Source organism: Plutella xylostella, chromosome 28 (assembly GCF_932276165.1).
Source record: "Plutella xylostella chromosome 28, ilPluXylo3.1, whole genome shotgun sequence".
In the NCBI taxonomy this organism is placed as follows: domain Eukaryota; kingdom Metazoa; phylum Arthropoda; class Insecta; order Lepidoptera; family Plutellidae; genus Plutella; species Plutella xylostella.
The window spans coordinates 443,453-468,313 of NC_064008.1; the positions used below are offsets into that span (position 1 = coordinate 443,453).

The window sequence follows — 24,861 nt, forward strand, 5'->3', positions numbered from 1 at the left end:
ATAATAGTAATTGCTATCACGAGTATAATTAGAAAGTCAGTAGGTAAATCGACTAATGCCATTAAATTCTTGGCAATCCTTACAATTTAGCTGAATATTTTTCACGTTACACGCAGACTTTTGGTGTTATTCTCACAAAAAGTACACTAGAATCGAGAATTAGATAATTTACATAACTCTACCGCTTGGAAGTGCTATAAGTAACTATAATAATAATATGTATGTTGAATCAAGTTAGAGTCGCAATAAGCCGATCATTCAGCCGCAGTCGTCAGTAACCCGACACCACTAGCGTCGCAGCACAGGCGGCGATCACCGGTGATGTCGGCAATAGGCACCAACCAGCACCAGATAGCGCTATCTGAGGTCTGCACAGATGCACAACAACAGCTGATGGGTTTCGGACTTTGTATTGTAAATCCTAACTAATATTATAAATGCGAAAGTAACTGTGTCTGCCTGTCTTTCTGTCTGTTACTCTTTCACGCCAAAACTACTAAACGGATTTGAATGAAATTTGGTATACATATGGTATAGACCCTGGGAAAGAAAGTCTTTTTATCACGGAATTCCCACGGGAAAACTATCTAAGGCGAAGCGAAGCTCGCGGGAACAGCATTGTAATAGATTTTCCGCCAGCAATCGAAACCTTTCCCTCATCTCATTTTTATTCACTACTTACCTAGTATAAATGAAATTAAACGAGACTCTTGAATAGGTGGACGGATAAACGGGATCCGAGATTTTAAAACAAGAATTTTAATGCTTGTGCGTTCCGGATTCTGAACAGGTACCTAGTTTTAGTCCACAATGTCACAAAGTTACATCACTAGACCCCACCGTTTATCAATCGACACACTTTCTTCATTATCACTGGATTAAAGCAGATTGATAAACTGATGAATCACTTTAAAATATGTTACATATACCATGCTGTACGTATTTAACGCAAAACATGACTGCCTTGACCTAATAGAGTTAGTTTTTAAACAATTTTATTTTGAATGGACTATGGAACTGCTTGCTACTGACTTTGAAGATGGAGAAAGTATAGACTTTAGACTTTGGACCTGTTCAAGGCAGATCCAAAAAATCATGCTTATGCAACTATAAACTTGACCAGAAACACAGTAAGGCCTTGGAGGTTTTGACATAGATTTCATAAGTAGTTTGTCCAACGAATAGGATACAACTTTGTATAGTAGGTCGGGTGACATGGAAAATAAAAATTACATTGATTTTTCCACTATTGCATTATATATTATGTTAACAGACTTTGAACTCAGAATATAAAGTTATGTAATCGCAGTTATGAAATTCTTAAGAAGCATTAACACATTAATTAATTAGTTAGTTAATTAATAAACTATGTCACCATAACTAACAATACGCTAGTTGTAAATTTTATAAATCTATTTATTATTTATGTTAAAGTCCGAAATTTCCAGACGGTCATCATAGCTTTTATTGCTTTTCAAATTTTTATTAAACACATTTTAATAGACACTAAAATCAATACGAAAAGATGTATGACGCCAATCGAAATTCAAACATGTTCATGAATGAATTTGCGCAATCGTCCATTGAAGAATGTCCAGCGTAGACTGATCTTCTAACACCAAATTGTAAAACTTCAATTTTGTCTGGAATGCAAAGAATCAGAGGTCAATATAAACTGGTTGATTAAGTTACTATGACGCGTGTGGACTCTACGCTACGCACGGCTATGGAACAGGTTTTAGAATTGCAATACTATTTTTATATTTAAATTGTATTTACCTCACGGCCAACGGATTTTATTTGCTTGAACAAATCAGTGACCTGTTTATAACGGTGAGTATCCTTGTTGGAGCTGATTTAAAAAAGAAAGTAGATGGTCCTTGATTAGAAGGAATTTTAAAAGTATTTTGTTATTATAACGATATGTGGGTGTTTATTACGACTTCTGACCTCAGCAGATATTATATTATTATGTTCATCATGTTTTCATAAAAGAACCACTCCGCTCCTACAGTTGTATTCAAGATTTGCTTCACTTTTTATCAGAATGTGTAGACTGGATGCTTAATATTAAATAGCTCTCTAATGTACGTGTGATAATCTGTGATATCTCTTTAATTAGTTTTTAACTACATATTTGTTATTGTTGCTCACAGACTACGTTCCGGACACATGCCATTAAATAAATTTGGTTTTTTGATGAAGAAGACAGAATCCCCCAATTGTGATCGGTGTGGTGTGATTGAAGATGCCCAACACCTAGTAATGGAGTGTGTCCGGAACCAGGCCGACAGAGATTTATTATTTAAGTTACTTAATATTAATGTTTTAGATTTAGGAGCCATGCAATATATTCTAGCAAACCCACACTCTGAAAATTGCAAGCTACTATTTAGCTTTGTTAGATTTAGTTTAAGGTTAAGAAATAGCTGATTGTTATCTTGTATTAGGGTATGATGGGACTGACATGTTTTCTATAGAAAACAAAGTCCCTAAATAAAAATAGATAAAAAAAAAAAACTGTTTGTTATTATATCATAAGGACTGATATTCATTAGAATAAAAAATAACCGGTAGGTACTATTAATTTAAAGCATTGAGTTTTAAATCTTCAATTACCTCGATATTTTTTATCAGTTTACTCTATTTTTAGTACTTATTCCAGCAAGCATGCCATTATCTTCAGCAAATGCTGCTGCCCTGTATCCGTATCTTATCATTAATCTGATGTTTACACAGACATCCATGTGTGCAGAGTGCGACACTTATGTCAATAGAACAATCAAGTATTTTTCACCTGAAATGGTGGTGCAATATTAAATAGTATCTATGTATAAGAATATAGATCTTACCCAGACATTTATGAAGTAGGTCCTACCTCGGTAATAAAATAATAAATAAAATAAAAAAAATTAGCATGATAGCCTACTTAAGCCTACCACGTAAACAGGGTTATTGGTAAGTAGACCGGATCCTTTCAGGGGGTGATAGATTAAGGCATTTCCAGTCGATTGAACCCTACGAGTATAATGCATTATCCGAAACTTAACCATTTCTAAGATATTTAATATTTAAGTTTTTAATTTTTTATTGCCTAAATTTTATGTTTAAAACCGAAAATAAAAAAAAATTAGCCATATTTCAATAATTTTTCTGGTTGTTTTGCATAAGTCATACCTTAATAAACTAATTGAAATAATCAAATGTACATTATTCGACTTAAATTAGACACAATACCTCAAAATAGAAACCATTTTTTTTTAAATATTCAAAGCGCAAAACAAAAAAATTAAATTAAAAAAGAATTTCATATGACATTTTTTTGTGCACTTCAGCATAAAAACATTGTCAACTCATAAGCTTTCAAATAAGATAATTCAATATCAAATCGATTGAGGTATCACCAAGATATGACCAAAACAACCAGAGAAAGTGGAGAAAACTCAACATAGGTTTCCATACTAAAGTCAACAGGATTGAAAACAATCACACTTTTTACCTTTAAATTGGGCTAATTTTGTTAGTTTTCCTGTTGAATTTTGTCCGACTGTTCTGGTTGTTTTGGCCATATCTTGGTGATTCCTAAATCGATTTTATATTGAATTATCTTATTTGAAAGCTTATGAGTTGACCATGTTTTTAAAGTGAAGTGCACAAAAAAATGTCATATGAAATTCTTTTTTAATTAAATTTATTTGTTTTTGCGTTTTGAATATTTTTTTAAAATGGTTAACTATTTTGAGGTATTGTGTCTAATTTAAGTCGAATAATGCACTTTTGATTATTTTAATTAGTTTATTAAGGTATGAGTTATGCAAAACAACCAGAAAAATTATTGAAATATGGCTATTTTTTTTATTTTTGGTTTTAAACATAAAATTTTGGCAAAAAATTTAAATAAACTTAAATATTAAATATCTTAGAAATTGTTAAGTTTCGGATAATGCATTATAGGGTTCAATCGACTGGAAATGCCTTCCTCTATCACCTCCTGAAAGGATACGGTCTACTTACCAATAACCCTGTATACGTGGTAGGCTTAAGTAGGCTATCATGCGACAATAGGGAATATGCCAATTTTTTTTTTATACTTTTATTGGATAGTTTTACATCACTTTATTATAGTAAAAAAAAATTCAACGCCAAAATAAGAAATTGAAGGTATTTTAAAGAAAGTTAAAAAATTACAACCATCACGACCACTTTGAAATTCCCGTCAGGATGGCGGGATGGTGTGACGTCATAATCTTTTAACTTCACGGCTCAGAATAATGAGTCCCGTCAGTCGGCATAGATTTTTTACCTAATCAAGTAATCACAGAGTACTTTTGTATTTTCAACAAACCAATGTTGTCATGGTAACAAACGAAAAAGGAAGTGTATACAGTGTGATCAGTGGCTGTTTTGTAATGGTAATAAAGTGTGACCAATATTACGCTATTATGGCAATATGAATATAAAGTAATATTTGTATTGTATGTAAGTACTTACTGTAACTTTGGTTCTCAGTAAGAGAGACTAGGGTTAGTGGGTCATTCTATTCTATTATCTGTGGGGGTGTAAGAACCTGCACCTGGCCTGAATGGAACCATTGTGCATATCTTAAAGGTTTAAACCCCCTTCCTAAGCTTTGACCATTTCCCACCACGCTGGTCCACTGCGGATTGGTGGGTTCACATATCTAAATGTGCTTAATCTAAATATTGAGGTTTCCTCACGATGTTTTCTTTCACATGCTACATGATTATCCCCGAATTTAATTCTACAAAAATAACAACGTATAACATACATATTATCTTTTATTTATAATAAAAACTACTAATACTAATCAGTGTAATCATATATAATAAGATTATAAAAAATATATGCATATTCCCTAATATTTGGGCACACGGCTCTCGACTTTTCAGGGTGAATTCGTCCAAACATCACGTTACACGAGAATAACTATACCGGAATTAAAATTATACGCGAGTAAATATCTAGGATAAGTACATTTGCATTCTACCAAGTTATACCATGATTAAATTGAATGAACGAGGAACGAAACTGTAATGCAACTAAAATAAAAATAGCTGCATTTCAAAGCATGCAATAGAAATGACATGCCAACTTAGTTTGAATGGATTATAAAAGTATGAAATTGTTTATGTTTTAATATTTTATTCGCTGTTGTTATTCTGAGAATTTGCCTTTTAACGTACTTTTGTTTATGTTTTGACAGATGTGTTTATATGTCATTATGACGGTTTTCTAATCAGCTGATGTGCCGCCGCCATTACAAAATTACTCTCTGATAAGCTCGTTACACGGTCAATTTTGGCGGAATAACATTTTATTCTTGGGATAAGCTAGTTATCTTGGTTTCAGGTTTGGTAGAATGCAAAATCTGCCTACTCGCGAGTAATTGGTAGTTTACTCGGGAGTAAAAAGTTACTCGTCGTTGGCCGAATCCGCCCTCAATAGTATTTGCTGTCCTTTTCCGCAGCTGGCCACAGTTTACTCGTTCATACTGCGTAATAAATTTAATGTGTCCAGTTCTTCTGATTACGAGAATTCTTCCATAACTTAATTTAGGAAAAAATAACAACTTTTGAAATATACTAACGACTGCCATTATAACCTAAAAGTAGAAAGAGCAACTTGTGTCATGTTCATGTCATAATACTTACATTAAAAAATTAATTTTATTGTGTTGCAATATGGAGCATATCTGAGTGGCTCGTTGACTAGCGAATGGCTGTTTACGCCTCATTACAATAGAACAACTAGTGGCAGCCCATACACTACCAACTAAAAATATATAAAGTCCTAAACTTTGCAAACAAACAAGCATATCAAACAAGAAGTGGAGAGGTTATAGGAGGCTAGGATCTATTGGAAGAATTTTTATGCGATCCATCGTATCTGATCACAACGAGCATCATAAACACTCGGTGACATTAACATTTCTTTGTTTACACTTGACATTTATTTAACTTCCGCCGTAAACGCAAAGAAGTTATTATTCTGAGATTGATATATAAAGAATTTTGACGTCACATCCGCCCTAAGAAAATGGGTGACGTTTTTCTGAAGTTAGAATTTACCGAAGTTTTTTTGTACTTTTCAACTTCATTTACTTGCTCAAAAATAAATTATAATCAAAAATATTGATGGAGTCCTAGTTATGAAATAACAAAGTTTATTATAAATAATATTTGACCTTTATTTGAACGACTTGCATATTCCCTATTTAAATAAAAATAATTAAACCAAATTAATAAATGTACCAAACAATTATTATAAACTAGCTGTCCCCGCGCGCTTCGCTTCGCCTTAAAGAGTTTTCCCGTGGGAATTCCGGGATAAAAAGTAGCCTATGTTCTTTCCCAGGGTCTAGACCGTATGTATACCAAATTTCATTCAAATCCGTTCAGTAGTTTTGGCGTGAAAGAGTAACAGACAGACAGACAGACACAGTTACCTTCGCATTTATAATATTAGTTAGGAAGTTAGGATTAGGATTAGGATTATGATAGTCAAAATGAGTTTGCAGATCTTATTATGGTTTTCTAAATAATATTATCCTACAATTAATGTCACAGGAATGCCATTCTAATTAAAAAATCCTAAAAGCTTTTCACAAATAATCCAACAAATTCCCTTGATTGTGTAACACCGGTATTCCCATAAGGTAAAACTAACGATTCGCGTAAAAATTTAGTTGAAAATCACAAACAGTTCGATGGTAAGGTCGTTGCTACCGCACGCCTGAATGTTTTACTATGACACATCCCGTCTCAAGGCCACGTGGTGACCTCTGTATGTCAGATCGTGGAAATTGGCTTGTAGTTATTGACCACCTCGAGTCAAGGAGGTACCAGAGGGTGTGATGGAGAGTGTGGGGTAGAGATTCAAGTCCTAGCCAAAAAAGAAAGTTCCGATCACTTGGATATAACTCATATTACCAACACAATGGTAATTTGGCAGCTTGTATATTGATTGGGACTAACGTAACACTAACGAATTTAAACGAATTTTAAAGTAAAACTGCAAATTTTTCGAAGTAATGGTTTTAGTGTTTCTAAATATTATCAAGACTAAACATTTGTGGAACTTTTAAGGAATTTCCGAAAACCGAATTCCGATTTCCCGCAAAGAATCGCTGAAGCTGACAGCGTAAGTGCATTTTCCAGAAATGTAGCGGAATTTCTACAATATTCCCGATGTCGGGAATGTGGCCTTGACACTCGGAGGTCAGAGGTCGCTACTGAGAACTGATCGATAAGGCAACACCACCTCAGCTCACAACCGTATTCAAATACGTGAAGCTATTGTAAAGCAAATGAGTGTGAAAAACTTGAAAACGAAGCTCATGAAAACCATGGAAAGACTATTCTTCTTCTTCTTGGCGTCCTATGACCCCCAGTGGGGCAAAGGGCAGACATAACGGTTCTCCATCTCTGTCTGTCGACGGAAAGACTATTTAACTATTATATTTATTTTCACTAAATGATGTAGGTAAAGATTGTGGTTCAAAAGCAAATAAGTAAATAATGTCACTCATTGATGGCCTAACAAAACTAGAAACACCGGCTTCGTTAATGACTAGCAAAATGATGACCTAAATGAAAACGAGGATGACTTGCATTTTATCCTGTAGAGGAAGACTACTAATAGCACAGATAATACTTAGGTAAAAAATACATATGTATCTAAGGTATCTAAGCTTATATGTATTGTATACCAACTAGTTTTAAGTCTTTTTTTGAAAAGATGGCTCAGGAGTTTCTTGCCTTCGTTCTTCTCCTTAGACAGAAAGAGCCCCCCCTTATCCGAACGGAGAGTAATTTGTAAAAATTGACGTTCATCAGAAAATTTTATATTTGTACGATGAATAAAAAATTTTGACTTTGACTTTGACTTTGACTTTGACTAAACCTGGATAAATCTATCTACTTCGCTTTAGAAACTTTCTGCAGAACTTAATATTCGACCTTCAGTGAAACAAAAGCCTATTGACAGTTTTCAGAACGAAACTGAAATTCAGCGAAATGTTCACTTTATTACCAGCTTAGTGCTGGAATGTAGGAAAGTTTGTACTTAAGTTTTATATTATTATACATTTATGTACATAGAGATAGATCTAGGTGAAAGTCAATAATATAATAGGTCAAAAAGGTATTGTAGGCTCAACTTCGCTGGCATTGGAATTTGACATATTCTTTCCAATAATTTAGACTGACTGAAAAAAAAACACTTTATTTATTTAAAATTATATCTAAAGGTAAGAAATTATAACACATATAAGACAACAAAACGTCCAATTAACTAATTCCATTGAATCACGAAATTCCACAGATTATTAACTCCCAAAACATTCAGATATATGTATCTTATAATCAAAAGTTAAATTATGTTAAACGATTTGCTGAATAAGTGTAACAGGAATATCCTACGGGGATTAACAACGGTAAGTATCAAATTAACATAAATAAGGAATTTCGACAAAATATTATTGAAATCATTTCATAGCTACACGCAAGAAAACATCGATAACCCGCCTCGTAGTAAAAGTTATCGGAAAATTCACACTAATGTTTTCAATATCGATTTAGTTTCTGCATAACTTTTGCTTTATATGGAATGTGCCAAAGGTTATCAAAATAATTAAGCATAACAGGAATATAGAGATTAAGTTGTAATAGTTACTTCAGGTTACAGCATAGCATATTGTTGTTTATATTTAATTGTTTCTAAAGCAATTCATTAAAAGGCAATCAAAATGTTATTCAACCAATTTGGTTATGGCAGTGTCGTGACTCGTGCGACCGGAGGTATGGAAAAACACGTGATTTTTGGAAACATTCGCAACGATCTTTGCTTTATTTTTTTACTTTATCAAGTTTATTTTGTTCGACCATCGGGTTTTTCAACTGCAAAGTTGTTTATTGCAACTTTATACGTTTATGCCGATAATTACAAAGCAAGGTTAGTCGATGCAGAAATATTCTCCGATTTATGCATTGCCTTTGGTAACTAAGTTGGCAAAAGTATGAATGTAGAGGCATGTGGGAAATCTATAGAAACGTGGGAATACCAATTAGAAATACATAAAACCTATGTATTACAGTATTAATAACTGCAACTCTACATAGCGTATATACATACACCGCTAACTTTAAAACACGTGAATGTGTACCGAAAATTTTATGATACGAGTAAATATGTACAGTACTATATTTAAAAAAATCACAACCCAAGACAATAACACATGATAGATACACAATATTATCAGCATAAAACATAGGAAAATTATGAACAATTGCGTAAATCAGACAATAATAAAATTGCAGAAGCCGAATATTGAAAACAGATAAAATTTTATCACCTTAAAATAACACATGCTAACAGTAAGAGACATATTCCATATCACAGAATCCGTTAAAGCATGCGAGGACCTATATCTAGGTCAGCACAATGACTCTACACAAGTAAAGCCTCGTGGTATTAGGTCAACGAAACACTTACTCCTCAAATCACAACAACTCAGCTTGATACTACTGACATACAAAGTATAGATTCTAATAATAAAGTTATGGACTTTATGTAAGATGAAGACCCGTGCTAAGGCATGCGTGATTCAGACGTGGCTGATAATGATAGTGATAATGGCAATAACAATGAATTTGTTAAGATAATTAAACTAATTACTTAGTTGTTTAGACCAGATAATAAGCCGTGTTTAATAGAAGCATGTGTGAGGCTTGTTGCCAAGTGGCAACATATCAGTAAAAAGTAATAAAAGTTATAAATAAGCAAATAATGATGAAAAAAACACGAATTGTTGGGTAAGTACACAAACATTATAAACTAAAAGAAAGGAATCGATGAGCTAGTTCTAGATATCAATGACACTTAAATATGTATAACAAGAAATTAATACAGGTCATATTAGGGCCGATTATTAAAGACCCGTTAGATATAGACAGTAGCCATATCTGTCTAGGCCTGATCGGGTCTTATTCAAAGTTGGGTCGCTTCAGGCAATACAATGAGAAGGATGTCCGCGGGAGAAATACAAAAAAGCGTTTGCATAAAATCTTGCATCCGTCCAAACCGACCCAATTTAGAATTTCCTACGGTTCGTTTCCTAATCGAAACGAAAACCCAAGCGGGAATTCCAAAGCGGATAACAACTCACCAACACAAACAAACACTTGGACAGACGGACACTGACCGCCAACTGTAGCTCTACGACTTGGAGCAAACGGAGGGAAGTCAGAGGTCTACCAACACTGGTTTTAGTGTAAAAGCACGTTGCGACCTGCCGAACAGTGTTCTGTTCACTTCAGGTTTCAGCGGATCCACTCACACACGTGCAGGGCTTGTAGTAACGTATAGCACATGTGTTTGTGTAAAACTATCACCATTTCACTCTGGCAAACGGACTCAAACGCGAAATTCTCGGAATCTCCACTGATACTGAGCACGCGTCTCCCTCACGCACACACGCGCACTGGCGCCGTCTGCGCATGCGTCGACACGGCTATATAAGCGCGGTCGACGTCATCAACCCGCATTCTTTGCTCGGAGCTCAAAGCGACACCACGCCTGTTCGTGCAATAATTTGTGAAATCGTTGTGACATAACTTCGCCGCTATCGGAAACTCAAGGATTACAAGTGGTTGACCCGAAACTCAAACTGCAGCGGATTTTTGTGCTGAAAGTGCGTGAAACAGTGAAAATTACCCGCAAAAAGAGTGAAGTTGAGAAGATTAGTGACATTTGTGAACTGAAAAGTATAAACTTATCTGGAATCATGTGCAACTCGATGGCGCCTTTGAAAGTGGAGACGTTCAGCGGAGTGGCCGCCAAGAGGTAATTATCCCAACTTGTGCAATACTTATTGAGGCCAAAAGCCATTAAAAAAAAAATTCTACAAAGAGACCTTTTAGCTGCTGTCAACTGATAAAAAAAATTGAATCCTTAAGGGACCTTAAAGTTACACCACAATTAACAGTAACCAAAAGTAAATCATTTCCAAAATTAAAATCATGAGAACTCCAAAACATCATCTGACCTTAGCATCCATTGTCAACAGCCCCATAGCGCAATGCGTGAAAGCCGTCCTCCGTCGCGCCTGTCTCGAGAAGCGGCTGACTGTGGGCCTGCTCCCCGCCATCCAGTACCTGTCCACAAACACTGACGGAGCCCTGTTCTGCTTCACGGCTGAAGCGCCCCCTGGTGACAGCGCCACGCACATGCAAGAGGTGCTGTTGCAGGCGTTTTGCGTCGAGAATGATATTCACGTTATTAAGGTAAATGTCTTGAGGGTTTTCTTTGAATATAATGGTGGCACCATACTTATTATTGGGTGTTTGCTGTATTTGTCAATTAAGTACCATAATTTTGGCGAATATACTGCAGTTTTTTGCAACGAAGTATTGCAGTTTTGGCATTAGAATTAAAGAATCCTTAATGTCTGCGAATAATCGACTTCTGCTAGATTTAGGCAAGAGCAAAAACAGTCTAGCCTTGGACTTCCTTATAAAGCCGCTACAGAATAAAAGTCTCAGGTCACCGAAATAAATATCGATTAGATGCTAATTGAGCTAAAAGAATCATTAAATGAAATGCCTGCCGCTAATAAAGATAACTCTACCGTACCTCCATGTAAAGTAAACAAACCGATCATGTAACATTGCTCATAGCACGCAAGGCCAAACAAAGCTAATCCCAATTACCCTTTGTCAACAGGTGGACTCGCCAGCGAAAATGATGAAGATCCTTGGATGCAAAGACCAGACCATTGACTTCAACTGCGTATTAGTCCACTATCCGTACACAGACCCCTTCAGTGACAGTCAAGAAATGGACATGTCAATACTGACCGAAGCCGAGAAGGATTTGATCGACCACTGCGATGGATCCTGGGCCTCCAGCCAAACCTCAGTCATCAAGCTGCCAGAGAAGTGAAATGAGAAAACATCTTGAACATTGAATTTTGAATTATATTGATGTTATGACCTCCTTGGTCTAATCCTAGAGAGTAGAGCCTCTTTCGAGTTCTGCTAAGGCGTTTGACGCCATTGTAGCGTTATGTTGTGGATACTTAATGTGTCTGTAGTTGGGGAATGTCGGGAGAGTTTTTGTCGTCTTTTTTAATAAGAATATTGTTAATGATTTGATTACATGATCAAAGCATGTAGCAGTTATTGTAGGTTTGTTTGATAGATCCTCAATAAGATTAGAAAAATTTTTGCTCATTTTTGTGACTTGTCGATTGATCAATGATGAATGTATAGAAAATGTTCTAAAATTAAAACTGTATAAAGATTGGTGGCCTTTTGGATTTCTTGTTGTTAAATAAATGTCCTACTTAGTATGCCTTATGTAGGCAATGTAATATGACCTTTTACATTTATTCTAAAACCTAAGAAAATTTTGTTAAACGATAATCGAATAGTTCATAAAGTGCGTAGAGACGTTATTATTATTACTCAATGTAATTGTAGTAAGAATAAGTAATATGTTAATACGAAATATTTTAAGTACTACAGAGTTTATACTTTTGTAAGATTAGGAAGAACAATAAGAATCTTAAAGCAATTACTATAACAACAGCAATAAATGATAATGAAAAATTACCTTTCTTTTCTCATTTATCACCACCTAAAAATATATACAGGGATCATGCCTTGCCTGACTGTAGAAACCAGACATTAGGAAAATCATTTTCGCTTATCGGTAAAATATTTTTTCAATACAAAATCAATTCATTTTTTACAAACAAATTAGCGCTCTACGCTATTAAATAGGCAATGTAATGAACTGTTGAATTCAGCCATGAGTTCCTTTAAATCACTACAGATGGCGCTAGTGAGCCTGAAGCTACATCGCGGTATTAAGATTTTTTTGCATTTAGTGACTACCTAAGAACAGACACTTTATCGTTACTCTGGTTTCCCTTCAAAACGTATAAATCTTTCGCCTTTTACTAAAGATTTCCGTGGAGGGGAACACTCAAATGAGTCTAACTCATATTTTTGACAACTCTGTTTCGGCAGAGTTAACTATATTCTAAATACAATAAGAGCAAGAATCTAATTGGTTTTGTTATATTATCTGTTGATAGTCATCATATTACTCTAATACTATTTCACAATAGTTCAGTCACTGAGGACTTGAGGAGAAAAAATTGCAAAAGAAACTCCTCTTAGCTCGTAGTAGTTAAATAAGTTTTAAAGATTTATCTCTAAAAGATAAGTTCATACATTTTGAACTGCTACTAACAGTAATAACTTGAGGTAACAAAAGGCATCGCTGCGCCAGTTACATGATACGGTCACTATGTACCTGCAGGAACTTAGGTGGTAGAAGTTTACATTAACACAACAGAGACCCAAACCAAACCATGGATAATAATTAATTAATTATTACTAAAAATCTCTAACGAGAAGCTCCAAACTGTGAACTTTTATTTGGTATTCATGTTTTATGTTTCAATACAAATTACTGATGTTTAGATTATAATATTGTATAGTTCCCCCTTCAGTGACCCCTTCTGACCGTGGCTTAGATTACTCAGAAAGTACCACTTAGGTGTACTAGGCACTCCACTAGCGAGTATGATAGCGATAACACAGCAACAAATCAGCAAAGTGCATTAGATATGAAATAATAATATTGACTAACAATTACAATATCTACAACAATATACACATTAGCAGATATCATTTCGATACGATGCATTATAATATTTATAATCAATACCGGGTCTAGACTGATTGATGAATCATTTTTACAAGAACACAAATGTATCGGTAAACTACATAATGATATTTAATGGTAAGCCTATGAAGAGGAGCCCTAATTCCGTGAACTTACTTACATTGTTTACTAGAAATTTGTCATTTTACAGTAATCAGAGTAAATAGAAATTGTAAGAAATACGATTGACAAATCAACAAAATATTATGTATAACAACCACAATTATCGACAAAGCAGATGAAATCAAACGATAGTAGTAGGGAGATCTCATGATAAAACAATATACAATTAGGAGTTAGGTTTTTTATGTTGACAAAGACTTTGTTTAACAGTATTCCTTCATCCCATATTCATTTCGAGTTTACTTTTATAATACATTTTTAACGTTCGCCATGAAAAAAAATATTATAAGTACCTAAAAGTGAAATTGTGAGAGATAAATAAAATTATGACACAGTGTGGACTGTGGAGTGAATGAGGATATGACAGAGAATAGGGTAAAATGGTGTGTCTTGCCGCTAAAAGCCGAACCCTAAATAAGTAATAGGAACGAACTAAATAACTTCATCTTTTCTCACATCACATTAACGTCAATAACATGCAGCAATGTACAATAGAACTATATTACTCCATTGCGTATAAGCTAATAAATATTAGATTTCTCAAAGGGGACGGCGCGTACGCAGTCCCCACTACCAAAAATTACGCATCCGAGATATCCACATTAGGGATATTCGCAAAGGTCAACCCAACCGCAGTGCAATGGAAGGGCCTCGCTCTGGGGGAACCGCCTTCTTGATCACGGTGTCCCCTATGCCAGGTAAGTATGCTTTCACAATGTTGGCTCGCGGTAGTCGTTGTTTCAGAAAAAATCTTAATACCGCGATGTAGACCACGGCACAGTGACATCTGTAGGGCATTTTCGGTACTAAAATGTAGATGTGCTGCCCCCTACACATACAATTCAACTCGAGGTACTAAAATTACCACTGTGATTTGGCTTTAGTTTTTTAGAGCACCATCTCTTTCTGCCGTTTCAATTTAATCTTATGGGTAACATGAATTACCTGGAATAATAACAGATTTTTCAATAGCCGGGTAAAAGTTATCTGGAGATGGAGAATAATTCTGATGTGTCGCGTCTAAATGTTTGTATGTTGTTATCTGTTACAGGGACAGAAACAATTTTATTCGTCAGATAACATTTATCTTACTATTGGATAATCGGCCCTAAATGAATTAATTTTTTAACCTTTAAGTATGGACGTGGAGTCTCACAGGCTACCTAATGTTTACGTTTTCATAGTTTTGCATATTTCCCCCCGCTCCCCGCGATTGAGCGGCTCAGTAGCTTTTGTTTTAGTAGCCAAATTACCAATGAGGGAGGAGGTTGAGTCGTCCGGTGAATATCACGTGAGTAATGACCATCAAAAAATTGACTGGAGCCTGTCAGGCTACACGTCCATTGTTGTCATACAATATATTTTGTATGGGCAATTATGTTTTTTTCAGATATTTTTTTCAAAATGTGAAAATTAAGTAACGCTGGTACTTCTAAAGGTAAAGGTAATTTATAAAAAAACTAACACGTGTGCATGTAGTGCCTCATGTGCAAAGACGTGATATAAATAGACGATTGCCAAGAGAACTGAGGTTGACTAATGAATCGAGTTTTAGGTGATGATAATTATGGTCACAGAAGGTGTCCAGGATCAAGAAACCAGTCAAGGGTCCACAAGAGCATGTAGAATCTGTCCCGCGAAAAAACATAGGATGAATACCTATGTTTGTGTTGCCTGTGTGTCTCCAAGTGTTCTAGACCTCTGTGCATTGACTGCCAATAAATTGGCGCTATTAGACTGTGGTCAATATTTTATATAATAATTACCTGAAGCAGGTGTTTTGTTTTTTCGGTTACTTATGTATTATATTTTTAGAAAATAAGACTAATTTTGTTATAGTAATAATTTTGACTGTTTTTAATACCAGAAAATGTAGCCTCAGTAAATTAGGACTTAAAAGTGCCATAAGTTTGAATTTTTCACATTTCTATATTTTTTAAAATAATATTTGATTACATAAGCACGTTATTTTATTGCTAAATCCTTTAAATTCAATATCCAATCAGTTTTAAAGTAATCTTATATCAAATTCTCAAAAAAAAAGTGTATGCATATAGGAGCCTGTGAGGCTCCACGTCCGCACTGGTGTTAAGAAAAAATGACGTCCATACTTAAAGGTTAAAGTTGATATGATTATATCAAACCGATTCGAGTCGAACTCTGAATTATGATTGCTATTTTGTTAGTTAGAAAGTTTAGAAACATTGAAATAATAATGTTGATAAGGATAGTTATATACCCGTAGTCTCTATACATATCACATACAGCGACTATGGAATATTAGAAACTAGTTAACTCTGCTGAAGCAGAGTTGTCAAAAATATGAGATAGACTCATTTGAGTGTTCCCCTCCACGGAAATCTTTAGTAAAAGGCGAAAGATTTATACGTTTTGAAGGGAAACCAGAGTAATGAATTGGAGTCCGTTCTTAGGTAGTGACCAAATGCAAAAAAATCTTAATACCGCGATGTAACTTGAAGCTCAGTAACGCCATCTGTAGTCTGTCTGTTATGAAGATTTTGAGTGAGAAAGGATGGTGTAAAAATATAAATTGTAGGTAGGTACTTAATAAATACGGTTCTACCATTTTTGGTCTAAGATTTATTTATATACTTAACCTCGCATTGCATAGTAACGTTTGGCCAAAGTATGGTTTCGCCAAAAATCGTATGGCATAATCTCGTTAGTAAAAACATCACTCGAGTCCGCGTTGTTCTATGAGTAAAAACGTAAGTAATCTTGAACATTTTGATAATTATGAGAAACAAGATTAAACAAATAGCAATTGGAGCAAACGAAACTTTGAAGTTTCAAGATTGTGCTAAGAGATGCTGGCGAAATGTGTCTTAGGAGGCCACATAAATATTTTAGCAGTGATAATTCGACCAAAAAAAGTTTAGTTTAGTAAAAAGAGTTATACGAAATGAATTTTGGACAGTAAAGACTATGCAAGATAAGGGGAACCCAATAAATACATAATAACTTTGCAAACAATAATAACATTTCTAGGAAAAAAAAATTGAGCATGCTAACTGCCACGAAGAAGTCAACAAGGAAACAATAAAATAAAACCACTCGGATTTTCTATAACCGTTCTTAGGTATAATCCGATAAGGAAAACGTAAGTACATAAAGTTTATGTTAATTATTTGGGTATTCACTGGACAGTCTTTCGCGGTAAAAGAGTGCTAAAGGACTTTGAAGAAATCCATTGTCATTAACATAAATATATTTGGTAAGAATTATGGAAAGCTTTGATAACTATTTGTATTGTTGATGAAAAACTTGGGATTTGGAATTTACCGAAAAAAAATAAAAATGAGAGGTTGCCTGATAACAATATTTCTATATTTAATATTTATCTTGGAATCTCTGACGATGCATTGCACGTACGTAGGTACATAGATAAATTTTATCTCGTGCATTTCATCCCGGATTATCAACTAGATAAAAACGACATTGGCACATGCCTACAATTATCTTATCTTTTAGTCATCATTTTGTCTGCCCGATTTCGCCATAAAAGTAGCTGTGACACGATGACACAGCAAAATTACTAGGCGTAGAGGTCATTGAACAGCGTTTATATTTGGACTGAATTCTATACGTTGAATAGCGAGACCCAGTTGCAAAATATTTCTTGTAATAAAATAGAAATTAAAAATATTTTAAGATAAAAACTGTATTTTAAACTTTTTTAAGTCGTATTTTTAACAAAAATGTTATCGTAACCGTTATTATTACGTGTCACATTGAAGTGATGACATTGAATTGAAGTAATCATAAAAATATGATGAATTGCATTTATGTTCATAAATTATTGAAATATCAAAATATAGTAAGATATGTATTTTTTTATCAAAAAGGAATCCGCAGCCGGTAGGATTCGAACCTACGCTCCCAGAGGGAATCTGATTTCGAGTCAGACGCCTTAACCACTCGGCCACGACTGCCATGAATGCTGGGAGCGAAAATAAAAATCATTTGCTAACCGTGATATTTAGGCATAGTAACTACAAAATGCCTATGGTTTTTGTGAAAGATAGAGATACTAAAAAGATTTTAGTTCACTTATTCTTTCACATTTCCAATTTCGGAATAGCGCTCGAAACGTATATTGATGACACTTGAAAAATGCTATTCTGCCGATGTCGAGAGATTTTGATAAAACTCTTTGAATTCGATCCTAAAGGTGGTGATCCATTTGCGAGCAAAATCGCAGGCTCGGCAACGAACTCGAGCCAAAGGTGTAAGTAAACAACCAATGAAGCACTTAATAGTCTGCGGACTTGCAAAGTTGCAACCGGTTGATTTGGATTTACTCGCTGGCTCTTTGTGCATGCTTGAAATTCCGCGGTCCAAAAAACCGCCAGTGGAACTGCCGGGCCGGTGAGACTACAGTCTTTTTGCGGGAATTAAAGTGACAAAGACCTTCGGTCTGATGACTTTGCCAATGATGAGAGTAGACTGTTTGGTTTGCTAATCGATCACTATACCATCGGCATCGGCTCGACGGCTCGCCAGTGGCCAGCCTTGCTGATTTGAAGCAATTATTTCAGGGGAAAATTCAAACCATTAAGTTACTAACGTTAGTTACTTCTATGATTAAAACAATCGATACTTTAGATTAGATTATCTCCGTGCTACCGGAAGTGAGCTCTTGATCCATGTATTCGTTTGGCGCACCTACAAAAAGCTCATGTTTACGACGATCAATAATAATATGGTAAAAAGAAGATCTAAAAGTAATACGCAAACATACCTAAAAAAAGCAAAAGAGTTATCAGGGGACACCCGGGTTTGAACCGGGGACCTCTCGATCTGCAGTCGAATGCTCTACCACTGAGCTATATCCCCGCTGACTACGATGGCGGAAAATGTGTTCAGATGCAGTACTAGTTACTGATAACTTATCAACGATAGTCAGCGAATAGCTAGCGACTTTCGTTAATATTTATGGGATATAATTAATTTTATAGCTTTCTTTTCTTTATAAAAATTAGATAAGAAGAAAAGACGAAAAGTAATAAGAAGCACCAAGCAAATACATAAAGTAAGCAATACGGCGGACTTGGGAAACATAAAAAGCAAAGAAATTAGTTAGGAACTTAGGATTTGGATAATAGCAAGTTAGCTTCGTAAGCAGCAAAGGTTGGAATTAAGAAGTTGAAAAGTAGCTAAAATGTAAGCAAAGCAATACTATAGTATAGCAGAAGGTATAAGCAATTACAAATTTACAATATAAGTAGGTACTTACTTAGATAATTTCGAATCGTATCGTAAGCATTGGAAAATTTGGAGTTGCTGTCTTAATTTATTTTCGTCCCCAATTTACTTCCATATAATGCTGCTTACCTACTGATAGCAAAGTTTAAAAATAAAATGAGAGTTTATAAAGAATCTATAAATAAAGTTCATGATAATTTACTTTATATCTCTATGTACACAGTACAATCTAAATAACTAATATAAAATTAAAATTAAACTAAAAAGAAAATGCTGGCCAGATCGCTGCCACTGTCGGGTAGGGTACCCAAGACGCTGGCCGCGTTACCCCGCTGTATAGCGATGCTTAGCCTTTGTGCGAGGTAAGAGCCAGCCCTGGGGTCCCTTGAGACTTCTATTAGTCTGGTGCTGATGTCTTTAAAAAGCTGACGTGCCTCCGGTCCCCACGGCCCTAGGGTTTCGACTCCGAAAGGCACAAACATGTACCCCTCTCCTAGGGATGCATATTTGCGGCCTTTCATCATCTCCGCCCGCCCGGCCGCAGCGCCAGCCTCTGTGGAGGTAGATGGAAGATGGGACGGTGCTAGTGTGTCCACGCATGTTGCGTCCCACACCAGCAGCCGGCCCCTCTTCCATGGCACCAGACTCATAGGATAAAAGTAAAAAAGAAACGCCCCCGGGTGGGCTCGAACCACCAACCTTTCGGTTAACAGCCGAACGCGCTAGCCAATTGCGCCACGGAGGCGATGAATGAGGTCGCCAAATATACAACCAAGTTCTATAGTGTGTTTGCAATTCCTCGAATGACAAATGAAAAAAAAATGAGTGATATAAGATGGACTTTGCAACACCAATGAAAAAGTATTGTGATATAAAGCGACGACCGAATGGCGTAGTGGTTAGTGACCCTGACTACTGAGCCGAGGTCCCGGATTCGATTCCCGACTGGGGCAAATATTTGTTTAAAGACAGATATTTGTACTCGGGTCTTGGGTGTTGATATTTATATTTAGTATCTATCTATCTATGTATTTGTGTAGATATATCAGCTGTCCGACACCCATAACACAGGTTCTGCCTAGCTTGGGGTCGGATGGCCGTGTGTGAGATGTCCCCACATATTTATTTATTTTATTTATTTATAAGATAGACTTCTGTTGTGTTGTGTATCTGGGTCATTATTGCTCCGAAACGGATTCAGCGATTTCATTACAAATACCCTGTTCCTAAAAAAAAAACAGTTTCAGAATATGTATTAATAAGTATGAATGCAGTCCCAAATATCGCAATGAAGTCGGCAAGGACCTGCGCCAACTACAGGCAGGCGACTGGAGAGCGACTGCGCAGGATAGAGACCAGTGGCGACTTCTTGTGTCTGAGACCAAGGTCCACTTCGGGTCGCTGAGCCAGCGGAGTAAGTAAGTTAGTAAGTATAAGTAAATAAGATAAGTATGTATTAAAATGACGACCGAATGGCGTAGTGGTTAGTGACCTGACTACTGAGCCGATGGTCCCGGGTTCGATTCCCGGCTGGGGCAGATATTTAAACACAGATATTTGTTCTCGGGTCTTGGATGTGCCCGTAAAATGGCAATAGGCCCGCCCCCTATTACATTGGGACTAACATAACACTCTGGCGAAAAGTGGGTGCAGCAATGCACCTCTGCCTACCCCGCATGGGAGTACATTAGTACAAGGCGTGAGTGCGTGTGTGTGTGTGTGTTATGTATTAAAATTCAATACACTAAAAGTGAAAAACATGCGTAAGTAGTATGTGATGCCATGGGTGTGGCCCTGCCCTAGCTGCACGAGACACGAGTGGGTCATCGACGTTTATAAACGTCACTATATCCCATAAATACGGCGCTGTGATTGGTGGAACCCGATTTTCGACGTCGATAACGGACCCTTAACATAGCATAGCAACCTATGACTGGTATACTAATTTATTATGTATGTAAATGTATATAGTAAGGTGGGGTAAGACAGTCACCAGGGGTAGACCATTAAATAAAAACTAGTTATAAGCAGCTTCATTCTCTAGTTTGTTGAGTTAGTGAAAGGGACCAATGACCAACCTAGGTACTTATATCGTTTGGATATACCTAGGAGTACCTAGGTAATGGGGGATGGAGAGATGTTTGACAGATTTAGACCTGGTTTCTCATGATTCTGTTAGTTACAGTCTCAATAACGGATTTGCTGACGACGTTTTTAAGGATTATTACCCTTGTTAACTGGATGAGTCCCACGACGAAAATCTAACAGACCATTCATAAATCCAGCATTATGTGTATCATTCACTCATTTCCCTCACACTTCACTCAATATTCTGTCATATTCATTGAAATTTGTTGTCTATGTCTCTGTGATTTCAAACAACCTCAAACAACCAAACTTTTTGGTTTTGAGGTTGCCATGGTTACTATTTCTACCGAGGTTGTTTTTTGACATCCGTCATTGAAAATAATATTATTACGCCATGCCCTTTGAAAAACAATACAACGAACAAGATGGAGTGTCAGTGCAAAAGAAACTTCTCGGGAAATAACATATCAATTTCTAAGTAAAGTCTTATTTTAAAATATTTTGTTAGAAATTTTTTCACTTAATTCAATAGTTCTCATTAAGTCATTAGGTTTAACTTCTTGAATCTACCTCTGTGGTCTAGTGGTAGAAGCTCAGCTTCATCACCCAGGGATCCCGGGTTCGATTTCCAGGTAGGGCCATCAATTTGTGTTTCTATATTGCGGTTCCAAGTTAGGTTAGGACATTAAATTTAAACTTTTATCTCGGTTTGACATTATATAAAACCCATACAGTATTTCGCTTCATTTTTTATGTCACACAACATCTAGTTCGTATATTGTTTATCAAAGGCTCTGTTCATTTTTCCATCTTGAATCTTGACAGAATGAGTGACAAGTAAACAACCCGTTGCCTGGTTACCGGTCTTAACCAAGTCTTAGCGGAACCCCACAGCAGCAATCAAGTTTATCACCCGATCAAGGGAGTTAACCCCGTGATTTAGCATGGTGGGACACTCACTAACCTTAACGGTTCAACATGTAACCAAACCGAGGTATTTTTAACCTAACCGAATGGTGTGAAATTAGGCCTTATAAGCAAAGCTGCTTACCTATACCTGGATCTTTTATTCGACGGAATTCTGACAGTTATCTACTTTTGACATGTCAGAGATCACAAACCTTTTTTGGCTGAGCCCTTCTTTCAATACGAGTCTGGAGGGCCACTACCAAAATCAAACGAACAAGAGCTCGGCTCTATCTCGTTGTATTAAGCGTGCCGATTGCGTGACAATTCTTGTTCGTTCGTTCGTCGATTTAGAGAGTGACCCCCCTGAACATCTAAGTCTAAACTACTCTATACATTTTATTTGTTAGTGAATGTACCTATCCATTTTATTAAGTGCGGCGCTCCAAATTAAAAGGGGATATACCTACGGTGAGTAATAATTACGTCCCTATTTACATCACAAAAATAATATACTTAATTAAAGTATAAATTAATAAATAAAGAAAAAATATAATTGATTATTAAAATATCTCATCGATTATTAAATAATAATAGTAGCGGTGGTAGCTCAGTCGGGTAAGCGCCCGCTTCTCACGCAAGAGATGCGGGTTCGAATCCCGGCGCTGACATGTACCAATGAGTTCTTTTAACTTAAGTACAATGTATACCATCGCTCTTACGGTGAAGGAAAACATCGTGAGGTGCAGGTACTTACATCCCCAAAGAGAATATAATAGAATATCTAATCATTATTAATACTAACCGATTATGATGATACTTAGACTGCTCAATGTAAGCCATTAAAAAAATTAATAGTGGCAATCGGTTCAATCGTTTCGGAGATATGCGTGGACAAACATTATAAACATACATAGGTACATCTATAAAATTTTGCAAGTATATTTGTTTGTTGTGCAGTCCCAATAATCTTACATAAGTACATACGAGTATGTACCGAATAGAGAATCTTTTTTTGAAATCGATTAAAATGGTTTACTATCCCTGAATTTAGTAGGAAGTGATGCCAGCTAAAGAATAAAATATAGTAATTAATATGAATTCCATACATTATCTGTCATTTTATTTTTTTATTGCCTAGAAATGGATCCAAATTTTTCCTTTTTTCGGTTAAGAGCTTTTTAAGTAGCATCACTTTTGATATGTCAGAATTCGAATAAAAGATCCAGGTATAGCACCTAGCACGGAGTCCGCATTGTTCTATGCCTAGCACGGATCACAAAACGCACAAATTACAAGATACGAAGAGATTTCCGTCACGCTCATTCATCTGACTTGTAGGTAATGTACGTGTTGCGACGACGCGACGACGGTAGCATGGTATCGCCCGCAGAGTCAGTATTCATTCTTATAACATAATTTCACGGCTACAACCACCTCCCGTATGGTCTAGTGGCTAGGATACCTGGCTTTCACCCAGGAGGCTCGGGTTCGATTCCCGGTACGGGAAACCTTTTGTGCCTTTTTACACTGAAACTGCAATATTCTAATCCACATATTTTTTTGTGTCGTATTTATTATTAGGACTGTAACTTATTATTATTTACAACTAAATTTTACATGAATCCTACAAAAAAATAAGTAATGGTTCAAAAATACAATCAGTGTAAAAGATACAAAAAGTTTGTCAGAAGTGGGATTCGAACCCACGCCCTCAGAGAGGACCAGAACAACTCATACCCGTTGAACGGGCAAGGGAAACCTTGAGTCTGGCGCCTTAGACCGCTCGGCCATCCTGACAGATGCACAATGATGCGAAATAGATGTTTAAATCCAAAAGCATATTATTTCTGATATAAAGTACGATTCTATACAATATACGGACCCCACAAGCTGGGAAAAATATCAAAAATACTATTGTAACAAATTATGTTGGCGTTGTGTAGTGTAGGTACCGTGTAGAGACTTGTGAAATATAGTTAATGATCCCGCACTGATGACTGATCTCTATACTTAGAATGGTCGTCGTGGCCGAAATTCGAATCCGGGCAACAATATAGGCCTATGTCCATAAATCAAATGAAATAACAAGAGGACACTTCTGTAATTTTGTGAAAAAGGTAGTTATGGAATCATTTACTGAACTAGTAATGCCATCTACAGTAAGCATGAGAAAATATTTAATTTTGCTAATCGCCCAAAGAGGTCGCCTCATAAAAAATACTTTAAATTACTGCTACTCCACACAAGATGGCGCTGTACGACAGTATATTATCTTTCGAAATATGTAACTATTGTAATAGTGTCAATAAAATAACAAATTCATACGGCCCAATATAAAATGAAACCTGATAAACCTTACAATCTTTAAATAACCTTACCCTTTTCCTAATTCTGTTTATAGGTAAAATTTGTCACAAACACATTCAAGTAGCTAACGTTTTTCTCGCGATAATTCACTTTTGTCTTTGCACTTATTTCTATTGCACACTGTTCATATGATTACGTTCACATTACAAATTGTAACTCAAATAAGATTACTTTCGATCTTTAAAGTCGGAAAAACTTAACTTTTTGGAACCAACAAGAAAAAGTTTGTAAAAAAAAGCATTGACACTTTTTTTGCACTAGTGTTGCCAGAAATGGGTCATGTGGAACTGCTGAGAATTTGACAACGGAGGGTAAAAGTTCGTTTGTGAAAATGCTCTAATCTCTACGAAAATAAAATGTGATTCCATTTGCGAACATAATATTGTTCGTTTA

General features: G+C 35.9%; 2 protein-coding genes and 8 non-coding genes across 11 annotated transcripts in view; 3 read left to right on the forward strand and 7 right to left on the reverse strand.

The window, feature by feature from the left end:
• LOC105389149 (electron transfer flavoprotein beta subunit lysine methyltransferase) overlaps nucleotides 1-24,667 on the reverse strand; it is a 49,849-nt gene extending 25,182 nt beyond the window's left edge. Inside the window, exon 1 of one of the 2 annotated variants that reach the window (XM_011560237.3) lies at nucleotides 24,480-24,667. The gene's annotated coding sequence lies outside the window, so the exon portion shown is untranslated. Of the gene's footprint in view, nucleotides 1-10,186; nucleotides 10,485-24,479 lie in introns of those variants that run through there. The other variant, XM_011560229.3, reaches the window with a different exon arrangement.
• On the forward strand, nucleotides 10,567-12,632 carry LOC105387673 (growth arrest and DNA damage-inducible protein GADD45 alpha). The gene is made up of 3 exons (XM_011558439.3): nucleotides 10,567-10,863; nucleotides 11,087-11,303; nucleotides 11,743-12,632. Exons 1-3 carry the CDS (start codon nucleotides 10,805-10,807, stop codon nucleotides 11,959-11,961), a joined length of 495 nt encoding a protein of 164 aa, XP_011556741.1. The 5' UTR covers nucleotides 10,567-10,804; the 3' UTR covers nucleotides 11,962-12,632.
• On the forward strand, nucleotides 12,939-13,056 carry LOC119692084. The gene has a single exon (XR_005254126.2). It is a non-coding gene; the product is annotated as a U5 spliceosomal RNA (small nuclear RNA).
• On the reverse strand, nucleotides 14,423-14,584 carry LOC119692089. The gene has a single exon (XR_005254131.2). It is a non-coding gene; the product is annotated as a U1 spliceosomal RNA (small nuclear RNA).
• On the reverse strand, nucleotides 16,172-16,289 carry LOC119692083. Its single transcript, XR_005254125.1, has one exon. It is a non-coding gene; the product is annotated as a U5 spliceosomal RNA (small nuclear RNA).
• Nucleotides 17,750-17,831, reverse strand: Trnas-cga. Its single transcript has one exon. It is a non-coding gene; the product is annotated as a tRNA-Ser (tRNA).
• Nucleotides 18,664-18,735, reverse strand: Trnac-gca. The gene has a single exon. It is a non-coding gene; the product is annotated as a tRNA-Cys (tRNA).
• Trnan-guu lies at nucleotides 19,776-19,849 on the reverse strand. Its single transcript has one exon. It is a non-coding gene; the product is annotated as a tRNA-Asn (tRNA).
• On the forward strand, nucleotides 23,537-23,608 carry Trnae-uuc. The gene has a single exon. It is a non-coding gene; the product is annotated as a tRNA-Glu (tRNA).
• On the reverse strand, nucleotides 23,784-23,898 carry Trnal-caa. The gene is made up of 2 exons: nucleotides 23,861-23,898; nucleotides 23,784-23,828 (listed from the first exon to the last, which is right to left on the reverse strand). It is a non-coding gene; the product is annotated as a tRNA-Leu (tRNA).
• Nucleotides 24,668-24,861: the final 194 nt, after the last annotated feature.

Excerpts from the sequence above, each read along its gene's own strand:
- LOC105387673 (XM_011558439.3), top strand. The coding sequence starts at position 10,805 with ATGTGCAACTCGATGGCGCCTTTGAAAGTGGAGACGTTCAGCGGAGTG. Across the intron at positions 10,864-11,086 it reads AGCGGAGTGGCCGCCAAGAG|CCCCATAGCGCAATGCGTGA; the intron begins GTAATTATCCCA and ends CATTGTCAACAG. Across the intron at positions 11,304-11,742 it reads ATGATATTCACGTTATTAAG|GTGGACTCGCCAGCGAAAAT; the intron begins GTAAATGTCTTG and ends CTTTGTCAACAG.